The sequence below is a fragment of the Varanus komodoensis genome, unplaced genomic scaffold (assembly GCF_004798865.1).
Source record: "Varanus komodoensis strain SLA01 unplaced genomic scaffold, ASM479886v1 scaffold3, whole genome shotgun sequence".
In the NCBI taxonomy this organism is placed as follows: Eukaryota; Metazoa; Chordata; class Lepidosauria; order Squamata; family Varanidae; genus Varanus; species Varanus komodoensis.
Genome location: NW_025335761.1, coordinates 29,433,448 through 29,445,930, shown reverse-complemented (window position 1 = coordinate 29,445,930; position 12,483 = coordinate 29,433,448). Strand labels below are relative to the sequence as shown.

At 38.8% G+C, this 12,483-nt stretch overlaps 1 protein-coding gene across 4 annotated transcripts in view; it reads right to left on the bottom strand.

Moving 5' to 3' along the window:
* Positions 1-12,483, bottom strand: part of SCFD1 (sec1 family domain containing 1) — a 65,727-nt gene that overhangs the window by 34,350 nt on the left and 18,894 nt on the right. For all 4 annotated transcript variants that reach the window (XM_044435904.1, XM_044435903.1, XM_044435905.1 and 1 more), the window contains 4 exons: positions 9,408-9,547; positions 9,122-9,212; positions 7,025-7,098; positions 1,893-1,974 (listed from right to left, as the gene is read on the bottom strand). In XM_044435904.1, coding sequence (XP_044291839.1) covers positions 1,893-1,974; positions 7,025-7,098; positions 9,122-9,212; positions 9,408-9,547 — 387 coding nt within the window. The remainder of the gene's footprint in view (positions 1-1,892; positions 1,975-7,024; positions 7,099-9,121; positions 9,213-9,407; positions 9,548-12,483) is intronic.

Below are 12,483 nucleotides of genomic sequence, written 5' to 3'. Positions count from 1 at the left end.
ACTCCCAGAACTCTCTGCTAGCACCACAATTCAAAGGCCTCAATCCATGGATAGTAGTATGGTCTTATTGCACTTTTCTGTTTCCAGTTAATCAAAATGGAAAAACTTGAATGATAGTGTTGTCTTCAGTTATCCTTTACTAAGGATCCTCTATCTTGATACAGAGAGGGGATATACTAAATAATGTATTCTACCTCTGCAGTGTCAAAAGCATCTAATTCAATATGGACATCTGACTTCTGTGCCTCGAAAGGGGAAGATAGTAAACCATGCAAGCATTTCCAAACCACATCCTGCCTTGGATTTTGACTGAAGTCCAATGTGAAATGCTGCTGTAGTTAGTCTGCTATTTCTCAGAAAAGGGAGGTAACAAATAAAGCATCAACTAATGAGTCAAGTTTACCCACTGCAATCATTTCATTGGAAATCCTGTACTAATATTCAGTTATCTAATGAAGTTTTCACAAAATGTTTCATGCCAAAAGCTGCAGGAAAAATATGTCTGTCAAGTCCATTATTAAAATGCCTGAAACTAAATTTAAAACTACCCCCACCACTCTATTTGTTGCATCACAAAAGACAAATGGCATTGGGGTTTTTTGGTTACAGAAATGAGGCTGCTGGCATTTCCAGAATTCAGCTTGTGTATCATTATACTGAGTGGTTATTAACAAAACCCAATAGACTTATTTTGGAAAAGCAATGGAAGAAAATTGATTCTTTTTGTTTTCACAATTGTTTTCTTAACAGCAACATAATATACTGGCTTGGCCCTCTGCTTAAATTTTGTTTTGTTCAAAGATGGGAATTGGATCTGGCAAAACTTTAGCTCATGACTAAAATAATTCCTGCATTAGATTAAAACCTGCAGTAGGTTTTTTATTCAACTTTATTTAATATAAATTGCTCTAGTTGTTTCAATTTGTCACTACATTGAAGAAGCAAAGTATACTGTCCACACTGTAGCTATAACTGTTTACAACAGAGGGGATACAAGGAGACTAGAATACTGTATGATTGCTACATGATGGAATCAGGACTCCAATACAGAACTAACATCTAGAAAAGCTTTCCCCAACCTATTACCCTCCAGGTCTCCTAAATTACAACTCCCATAAGTGACAACTTGGAGATAATGGGAGTTATAGTGCAACACCTCTGAAAGATAGAAGTATTGGGAGGGCTAGGCTAGAGTCTGAAAATTCTTACCTTCCTTTTTAAAATGTTCACATTTTGGCACTGAGAGATAGTCAGCTTGCCTGCCAAAGTGAGTTCGTAGCTAAGGAGAAATTTGAACTGAATTGAAGTTCACTGGGATGGAGCTCTTGGATTTTAAACAGAATCTTGCCCCCTCCCCCCAAAAAAAAAAGTTCAAAAAGCACTCTAACCCTAAACATTTGCGTTGCCAAAAAGGATAGTTCTTAACTTAGTAAAGTTCTTAACTTTACTTAGTAAAGTTCTACTGCATCTTTCCATCTTCTGTTTTAATTCAAAGTTTACACAGTGAAATTAAAAGCAGAATTCATGCATTTTGACTCACAAAGACCAATGAGCCTTCCAATAGCGGACAAATGCCAATTGGATAAAAGCCAATGCTTTTAAAATGAATCCAGCTCAAGCAACAGCTCACTATAACCACTCTAGTCAGCTGTTTCCTTTCCCACCTGGACGCTCCATTCTTTCATGTCCTCCTACTAGCTCAATTGCAGCTGAGACTCTGGAAGTTGCATAATACAACTAGTTAACTAGGATGACCAAGATACCTGATGTATACAATATCTCCACAGTTACTGTTGTACTCTTGGTTTTTAATTCTTTTAAAATAAGCTTGCTTGAAATATTTTATGGCTGAACAACTCTTTTGGAATGTTTAATAAAATAATATTTCATACCTTTATATGTTCCAGAACAGCTGTTGCCACATTTGTATGAAGATCTATGAGCCTCTTCTTTTCTAGCAGCTCTGGAAGAGAGCTGAAAAAAATTACATACAAACTAACTGGCCACACTTGTGTATTCTAATTCAACTTTACATTAAATGAAAATAGTGTCCAAATCAACTCAGGAAGCTGTCCAAATTACTAAAGATAAACAATTGAGCAAAAGAAACAAGACTTTGTGCATACTTTGTGACTGGAAGGCACCTGAAGCAGCGGCATCTGCATATCTCACTGAAATATTTGGGGCATCTGAGCCAGGGAACCCTTGCCCTCACTCACTACCCTGTAATAGAATTTTCAGGTGTGGGACTAGGAAGGAAAGATGAGTCTGAGTGAGGTGAGGTGAGCCACAGAAGGCTTTGCAAAACATCTCTTTCTGTGAATCCTGACCTATATGTCCTTCATTTGTTGTTGACCACCTGTGCTCCTGGAACTGCTTCCTGGGTCAATGAGAGGGTCCTGCTAGCTGGTGGAAGGGCCTTTGCTGGATTTCTACTGGTAGGCAGCCTTTCTTGCCAGATGCTGCTCAGGGTGGCAGCTGAAGAATGGCACCAAAGGAAGTTAACTGTTTGGCACCCTTTCAGAGTCAGTTTGGTGCTGGTATTTTTTTCTTTTGGCACTAGCAATGAAGTTTTATAGTAATGGTTTTGGGGCATAGCAAGCAGTTTTAATTTATTTATATATGTTTTAGTATGCCTTTGAGGGTCTTTGGATGCAATTGAGTGCCCATATAATGATGGTTACAGGTAGGAGGAGGTATGTTGTTGGGGGAATTAAGTAAGCTCAGCAAAGGAGAAGAGGGGTCAGGTATCTTATACCTGTCTCCTCTTCCAGTTTTTCCCCTGAGCAAACATTTCCTGGTAGCTGTATCAACTTACCCTCAGGGATGCTGAGGCTGTTGTAAAATGCCAGATCTGTCTAAAATAAAATCCCACTCATTCATGAGCTGAATGTGGAAGAGTGGGCTGACCTGGCTTGTATTATGGAGACCTGCATGGGGAAATGCGGGGGGTTGCCAGCTCCCAGCTGTACCTGCCTGGAAACTCAGAACAGCACCAACATCACAGTGGGGGCTGTGAAGGGGGGTATGCCCATAGTCTATAACAATACTATCCTCTCTAGGCTTCCTGTTCACTTGAAAGCAGGTCTTAAGTGTTCACACTTTGTGCTGCACACCTGAGACAGATCAGGGATTCTGCTGGTGTACTGCCCATGCTGCTGCCCATCAGACTCCCTGCCTGAGCAGAAAAAGGTGATTTTGGACTTGGTGTTGAGAAATCCAGAATGGTGGTTCTGGGGGATCTCAACTTCCAGGTCAAGACTGCTTTATCCAGGGCAGCTCAGGATTTCATGGCTGCCGTGGCAACCACTGGACTGCCTAAGCATGTCATTCGCCCAACACACAAAAAAGGCCACATCCTGGACCTGTATTTTTTTGATGGCAGTACAACAGTGATCTGGAAGTGGGGGGATTAACATCAACTTGCTTGTCATGGCCGGACCACTTCCTATTGAGATTTAGACTCTCAACCTCCTTTCCCCTCTTTAAGGGTGGGGGACCTATTAAAATGGTCTGCCCCTGGAGTCTAATGGCACTGAATGGTTTCCAGAAGGCTCTGAGGGATTTTGCAGTTGATATAGTTGGCACTCCTGTCAAAGTCTAGGTTGATCTGAGGAATGCAGAAATGGCCTGGGTGGTTGACACCACTGTGCCCAAACACCCTCTTCCCCTGGGCAGAGCACCATGGCATATAGTTGAATTGAAGGCAATGAAGCAAGAAGGGAAACAGCCACAGTGAATGGGTGGAGGAAAGGTTGAGCTGAATCTGACCAAACATGGGCTAGAGTGCATTATCGAGCCTAATCCATCATGTTGAAGCTAGGAAAGGAGACATTATTTTCTGCAAGTACTGTGTCCTGTCCATGCCATCCAGTGGAGCTTTTTCGAATGGTTTGTGGCCTTTTACAATCTGGGCCAAAGAAAGGGAATGTAGAACCCCTGGTAGCAGCCTGCAACAAATTTGCACAGCACTTTGAGGATAAAGTTGCTCAGATGCATCATGAACTGGACACCACATTGATTTATTATTATTAGTACTTTATTTAATTTTTAAATACTGTCTTATATTTTTTTAAAAAATCTTGGGATGGTGTGCCAAAGAATCAAAACGTTAGAACCAAGTGAATAGTATTTGATTTAAAATACAATAGATAAAATATGTATTAAAACTAACGTTAAAGAACTGGGTAAATAAAAAGGTTTTTGTCTGGAACCAGAATGAATAGAGTTGGCACCAGGTGAACTTCTCTGGGGAGCACATTCCACAATCACGGGACTACTGTCGAAAAGGTCCTTTTCCTAGTAACAGACCTCCTCATTTCCCTTAAGGAGGGCTCTTGGACCCTCCAACAATTATCTTAAGGTCCAGATAGGAGTATACAAGAGACGTTCTGTTAAGAGATCCAGGCTCCCCAAACTGCTTAGGGGTTTATGTGTTATTTATTTATTGATTGATCTAGTTCCTTTAACAGAGACAGCCAGAGCACTGTCTGTTCAGATTTGATGGATGAGTTTCAATTGTTGAGGCATGAGGATGTGGATGAGGCGCTTGGTCAAGTCTGGCTTACCACCTGTATACTTGACCTTTGCCTATCATTGATTATCACTGGAACCAAGGAAAAGATGCATACCTGGGTCCAGGAAGTTGTAAACATCTTTCTGAAGGAGGGGTGGTCCCTGCCCCCTTGAAAGAGGCCATGATCAGACCTCTCTGGAAGAAGGCTAATCTGGATACAGAGGTTAATAATAACTACAGGCCTGTGACCAATATTTCTTTTTGGGGCAAGGTGCTTGAGTGGGTAGTGGCTTGGCAGCACCAAGCACTCTTGAAACTGATCACCTAGATCAATTTCAACCAGGTATCAGGCCTGATTTTTGGAGTGGAAACTGCCTTGGTTGCCCTATGGGTTGAACTTTGCTGGCAGAGAGACAGGAGAAGTGTGACCCTGTTGATTCTCCTGGATCTTTCAGCAACTTTTGATACCATTAACCATGGTATTCTGGATAGGCTACTTGGGTTGGAAATAGGAGGCACTGCTTTGCAATGGTTCCACTCCTACTTGACTGGCTGATTCCAGAAAGTGGTGCTGGGGGATACTTGCTCTGTGCCATGGCAATTATGCCATGGAGTACCACAGGGTTCCATTCTATTCCTCTTGCTATTCAGCATCTACATGAAACTGCTGGGAGAGGTTTGGGCTGAAGTGTCACCAGTATGGTGATGACACTCAGTTCTATCTCTCCTTCTCATCTAATCCAGGTGAGGCAGTGACTGCTCTGAATCAGTGTCTGGATGAGGGTTATTAAATTGAAACTCAATCCAGATAAGACCAGAGGTACTGTTGGTAGGTGGATCACCTGTCCATGTGAAGGATAGTCAACCTGTCCTGGACAAGGTTACCCTCCCGCTAAAGGACAGCGTTCTTGGTTTGGGATGTTCCTAGATCCAGGGTTTTCTCTAGAAGCCCAAGAAGACACTGTGTGGCATAGAGCACCTTCCATCAACTTCAGCTGATATATCAGCTATGTCCCTACTTGGACAGTCAGAGCCTGGGAACAGTGACCCATGTTCTCATAACCTCTTGTCTGGACTACTGTAACATGCTCTATGTGGGATTGCTCTTGAAAATGGATCAGATACTTCAATTGGTTCAAAATAGAGTAGCAAGACTGCTAATGGGCACTGAGAACCTTTATCACCCCAGTCCTATACCATTTACACTGGTTCCCAACTGAAGTCTGAATCTGATTTATGGTGCTAACACCAACATATTAAAGCCCTAAATGGTTTGAAACCAGGATACCTGAAGGAATGCCTCCTTCCATATAGACCTATCCATGTACCAAGATAATCTTCAGAGGTTGTTCTCTAAGAGTCCTCTCTAAAGGATGTAAGGAGGCTGGCAACAAGGGAAAGGACCTTCTCAGTTGTGATACCCCATTTATGAAATCAGCTCCCCAAAGAGGTGTGACCTTTTGTCCTTTTGTCACCAGGCACAAATCTGTTTATTTTCCCAACATTTTAATAACCAGGTTTTTAGATGCAGATTTTCTATGGTTTTTATTCCCATGTGCTGTTGCCCCAGGGCTTATTTGATATGTGTTCAACGTGTTTTTTAAAATAGATAAGGTTTATGGTTGGGCCTCCAGGGTCTATTGTTATTATTTACTTGGGTATTTATATAAATGTTTTGTTATGGGTGTTTTGTGTATGTTAATGCTTTGTGAACCATTTCAGAGAGCTGTTGACTATTGAATTGTAAGTAAAAAATCTAATTAATTAATGAAACCTGAAATCTCAGAACTTGAGAAAAAAGCCAAAAAGTGTATGCCATCAGGAAAAAGGGAAGGGGGTTTGTGAAAGAATTCTGAATGTAATATCAGAATATAAAGGTATGCTGGATCAGACCAAAGGCCTATCTAGTTCAGCACATTCTTCCTGTAGTGGCCAGTCAGATGCCTATGTGAAATGCACAGAGATGAGTACATTCTCCTGTCTGTATTCCTTAGCAACTGGTATTCTGAGGCAGAATACCTCAGATACTGAAGGTAATATGGAACCATGACAGGTGGCCACTGCTAGCTTTATACTCTTATCATTCAGAGGAGGAATTAGGTGGATGTTTCATTAGTAACAAAGGCCAGCAAATCGACCTGAAACTTTCCTTGGGTAAACTTGCCATTCCATTCTACTCTGACTGCATTTTCTTGCTCTAATATGCTGCACAGAGAAGAATCCTTTATTTCACACACCTGTTGCTTCCATCTAACTATAGTATAGGATCAGGACATTGGGCATGTGGCCTCAACATATTTTGCAAAACATTAACCTCGAATGACCTGCCTGATTTGAATAATCAGCATTCCCAAGACTTCAAAGCACCTATTTGGCACCTATGTTACTTTACATCAGTTAAATTACACTACAGTGCCATGCCATACTTAAATATTAAGTATGCTTCTAGTTTAACTGGGCAAGGATGAAAACTGATCAAATTTAAGAATTCTTCATTAATATACTTACCTAACAGCTGAAGTCAGTTTAGCTGTGTTATCAGATAGCATACTTATTGCTCCTTCATCTTCACCTTCTAGTCCCTGAGGGGAAAAAAAAACCAAACCCCAAAACAAAACACCATATATACTTGAATATGAGAAATATAGTTGAAACCCAGAAGGTATATTCAACTTATGCAGGGAAGGAACTCCTGTTTAATTTTGCATATGTTTGAAGAATGAGAGGAGGCCATGCTACTGATGTGGAAGAACGATACTAAAATGTTAGCTCCTGTACACTTGCAACTCATTTGTGATTGGTCAGAGTACTTATTCCATCAATAACTAATTTCTTTAGGAATGCTCTGAAAAATACAATTTGGATAGTATTTTACTATTAGCACAAGCATTATATTTCAAATGTGAAACTCATTAAAGTTTCTTCTGTCAAACCTAAAAATATCGTAAACTATAGATATTGTACACACTAAGAAACTCTAAGCAAATTTCTTAAGTCTTAAAAACTCTTCTTGCTTGCCCATTTCCAGTCTGAAAACAGTGAACAAATTATTCTGTTCCTAAGCCTCATCTGAAGTTTTGCTCCTGTCCTAATGGTCCCCTTTTTTCAAACACATGTTCAACTCCCACCATTTCCTGTTTTCCTTTAATCATTTCCTCTCTCTCCCGCTTCCTCTCCCTCCCATTCCCACCATTGCCAGCCTCATATGACATTAAATCCTCTTGAGGGGTTTTTTTTTCCCCCAGAGTCACCTTTCTTATTCCCTGACTTTCTGTTTCTCATTTCCCTGCCTGCTTTACATCCTTCAATCACATGCCTCCGGGTTGCTTGCTTCTCCTTCCCTAGAACTTCTTCCTACCTACTCATGTTGTAAAGCTATTCAATGTTGTTTGGGCCTAAATGTCAACAACTTTAACTTTTCTCATAGAATTTGAAATGTAAACATTCAGTCAACTTTGCTCCATGGGCAGCTAGAACACTAAAGATCAACCCACCACACTAGCTCTGATAGAGTCAATCTATAATGTAATACAACAAAGGTAAATGAACACACTTGGAATTTACTGAGACTTTTCAAATGTAGTTGCCAGTTGTTAAATTTGTATAAGCAAACATGTGATTTATTGTTCTATTTTATTGTATTTTTATCATCTGTTTGAATGGATTGTGTAAACTGCCCAGAGAGCTTCAGTTGTGTGGTGGTAAAGATACGAAATAAATTAATAGTAGTAGTAGTAATGACTGCTCTATGAATGTCCTTCACAGCCCTGTTTAGCTCTTGTAATTTCAAGGCTGTGGCTTCTTTTCTGCAATCGATCCATCTCATATTTGGCCTTCCCCGTCTTCTGCCTTTGACTTCCTCTATAATTATTGACTTCTCCAGTGAGTCTTGCCTTCTCATGGTGTGTCTGAGGTACAACAGCCTCAGTTTCACCATCCAGGGCAAGTTTTGTGTCCAAGAAAAGATCCACTTGTTCACCGGTCAGTTCAGAATATTCACAAAGGACTCCTTCAAGATCATGTTTCAAATATATCGGTTTTCTTAATGTCAGCTGTCTTCACCATCCAACATTAACATTCATACATAGTGTTTGGAAATACAATAGTGGAAGAGCTTGGGTCTTGGTCTCCAGTGAAACATCCTTACTCTTGATCATCTTTTCTACTTCTTTCACTGCTGCCCTTCCAAGGCTCAGTGTTCTATTTTTATAGCTGCAGCTGCCATTTGAATTGATTGTTCCAAGACATATGTGATATATATTTAAATATTCTATCTATCTCTCTATCTATCTATCTATCAATCATATATTTCAGGTATATTTGTAGCCACACATAGTGAAAGAGGCATTTTTCCTCTGCAGTAATCTAGACTGAATGCTATACCCACTTACCTTCCAGCAAAATCCATTGAACTCAATGGGAACTGTGTGTGAATGTGCAGGTGAGAGATAAAGAAAGCATATGCATAAAATGCAAATGCAATCCAATTTAATCAGGGAGTTAACACCTTACATTGAGTATATTTCTTAAAATGTCAATATTTTTAAAGTAAATTGAATACAATCCAAAAGTAATACTTTAAAATTAGATATAAACAAATCTTACCATAATGCTTTTCAGCCGCTTGACTTCATCTTCTTGAGTTCTGTAAGATTCTAGCTCTTGCTGAACTGACTCTGCTACCTCTGGAAAAGGACTAAAAATATATGTACACATTCATATCTATAATCTGCCTTTTTAAAGACAGCATAACTTTTAAAAATGATTTTAAAATCAAAGTTAAAGAGCTTTCTTCATGACATATCTTACATTTTTCATCTTACTGAGTAATGCAAGTCATAACAATTGAAACAGAAATACTTAATTAGCTAATTTTAAATATTCAACTTACCTTCCTTTATGTTTCTGCCAGAATTTATCAGCTGCAGTTAAATCGTATGACTTTTTATTTTTTTTCTTTGGTCTAGCACCTGCTGGAGAACTTTCCATTCCTGAAGACTCTTCCAAAATAACTCTGTTCAAATGAAAATCCTATAAAACAAATTAGATTAATCTTCTTCCCCTGCTATCCAAAATGGGAAACACAATATTTCTGATACAAAATGAGGAAATAAAAAGAAAAATTGTTACAGTGAATATGATTTTAAACTTGTAAGTGAAACCTGATAAAATTTCAGGTAAATATGGCATTTTAAGTGTTGCTTCAAATTCCTCTAAACTGCTTGCATAGTCTATTTCTCATATAAAGCCCAAGGATAGTTCATGTTAGTGGTTTTTTCTACTGAGCAACTGCTGCATCTTGTTATCATCACAAACATATTGTATCTACATTTCTGCAGAACACATTTCCTTTATTTTAATTCTTTCTTCTTTTGTTTTCTGGATACTTACAAAGTCTGCAACAAGTTGCAAAATGGAGTGTGGGGGGTGGTAAGAGAGTCAGATGGAGATTCGTATGGCTTATGTCCCCAAGCATTGAAAATTAGCAATGCTTCATTCAAATTGAAATTAATGAGACAGATTTGTTGTTACCACATTGTTCCACTGGTTTCAAAGATGTAGGTATGACTAATAGTCTAAGATTGGGTCATTTATCTTTCATTAAATAGCAGTGTAAGGTAGGTAACTCTTGAATATAAAATTTATCCTGGAAATTCTACTTGCCTTGCTGGCTAAATCTTGTTTGACAGTCATCATTCATATTTTGCAAGGACCACTACAAAGGTATAAATTTCCTTCAACTGTATAGTATAGACTTAAAATATTTATTTCAAACTTCTCCAAGAGCACTCCTTGAAGGAGGTGAGGAGGGCTGTTACTAAAAGAAGGGCCTTTTCAGTGATAACACCCAATTGCGGAATATGCTCCCCAGACAGCTTCACCTGGAGCCAACTCTTCATTCATTTTGACACCAAGCTAAAACTGTATTTGCCCAGTTGTTAGTTAAACTGTTAGTTTTATTATATATTTTATGTACTGTATTTTAAATTAAGTACTGTTCACCTTGTTTATTTTCATTTTCTTGTAAACCATCTTGATATTTTTAAAATATAAGACAGTGTAGGAATAGTTTAAATATGTTTTGTCTATATGGTTTTAACTCATAGGTTAAGAACAATATTATGAAATAGTGAATTCTAAAGTAATTCACACTTTAGAAGTCTCATTAGAAGAAATGATTAATCTTTCATATTCTGAAGTAGGTCACACTATCTTTAACTTAAGAGGCAGCTAATAAACTAAAATAATTCTGTTGATTTTATTATTTATCAATAAGTATTTCTTAATTAGTTTCTATATTGTCCAATAGCTAAATCACTCTGGCAGTTTACAACAGCACAAAAATGCAGTAAGAATACAATATAATATACGAGTATCAGCAAGCATAATAAGAAAAGTAAAAACTAGATTTAAAACTGAATTAAACTACTGCAACATCTAACACAAACTAAGTTTTTAATCTGTTAGATGGCTGACATAATCCAGGAAGGTTTCAGTGGAGTCTGGGGGTGGAAGGTGGGGGCTGCTGGTGAGAAGGCCTACCGCCTTTTTTTTCACCAACAAAGCATCCTCTGGGGCTGGCAACTGGAGGAAGGCCCCAGATTCTGTTCATAGTGTCTGGGTAGATTGTGACCTGGGAAAGTGTTCCAAGCTATGTGGGGTAGAGACTGTGAAACACAGTAATTTTTTACAACTATTGCTTTTTAAGGGCAATTGTAATACATTCTTGAATGACTTGGAGGAAACACAATTTATAAATGTACTAAAAGAGATCTACTATATGCATATTCCTTTCCCTTTCTTCTTATGTATATTGCCTTCACCCTCCCTGCTTTACTGAACTTCAGCTTTTAAGCTTTTTGTCGCAGGAACCTGTCTTATCTGTTTATGTTACTCCATGAAACACCATGAACAATCAAGTCAACATATAAATTAGCAAATCTATACATACTTCCTAATGTTAACATTTTTACATGTGGTAGTCTTAAATTTAAGCCAGGGATGCAGAACCTTCTTGAGCCTGTGTGCCATTTTCGATTATGGGAAATTTTTGGGGCTGCATTTCAGTAGTTGGCAGAGCAAAGTCCCCCCCCCCAAAATGGGCCCAAAATACCCAAACCACCAGCATATTATAGCTTAAAACTTGTTGCCAGTTGTTATACTTTAGCAGTGTTCTTTCAAGCTTTTAAAAGGTGGGTCCAGAGAGGGAGCAATACCAGAGAAGGAAAAATACTAAATAAATGTAGGTGAAGGGAAAGAGGATGGGGCCAGGGAAAAGTGTTTTCCTGGGCCCCAGGAAGGCTGGAAGTATCCTCTAGGCCTGAGGCTCTGCACTCCTGGTTCAAGCCAGAAAAGCAGGAACAGAACTATTCTTCATGCATTTTCTCTTCTAATTAGGAGGCAGTATACTTTATCTCACTATTTTTCAGATTAAAAATGCTATAAAACTTCGGAATCTAACTATGCCATAGAATCCAACACTGCACTGGTAGGACTGAAATCAAGGAGACGATAAGGAGTCTCATAAACTTTCCACGGACTACCTTCTCCATAATGATGGAGAGAGGATCAGACAGACAGATAATGGCAAAAGAGCGGGTGATAAAACGAGTCAGAATTGGAAAGAACCAAGACTATTTATCCCTTTGACTCCTGTAGGAAAGAGCTGGGATAGATTTTACTGGGAAAAGTATCTGTATAACCTTATAATCTTTTTTTGTTTACTCTAGTTCTATAAAACATTGGCCATTAGATTTGTTGCTTCTCAGTGATTGGAGAAATATAATTCTCAATACATCAACCTGTTTATAAGGAGCAACGGCACTCTTATTACTTAAACAGATGAAGCACGATAAATTTGTGGTTGGAATGCCTTTCAACTTAGCATGCCACAATCTCCCCTGAGTGCTGCAACAGAGAGGAAAATGAAGATAGATTTCTGTGAAGGTAAAATTTATGTAATCAAT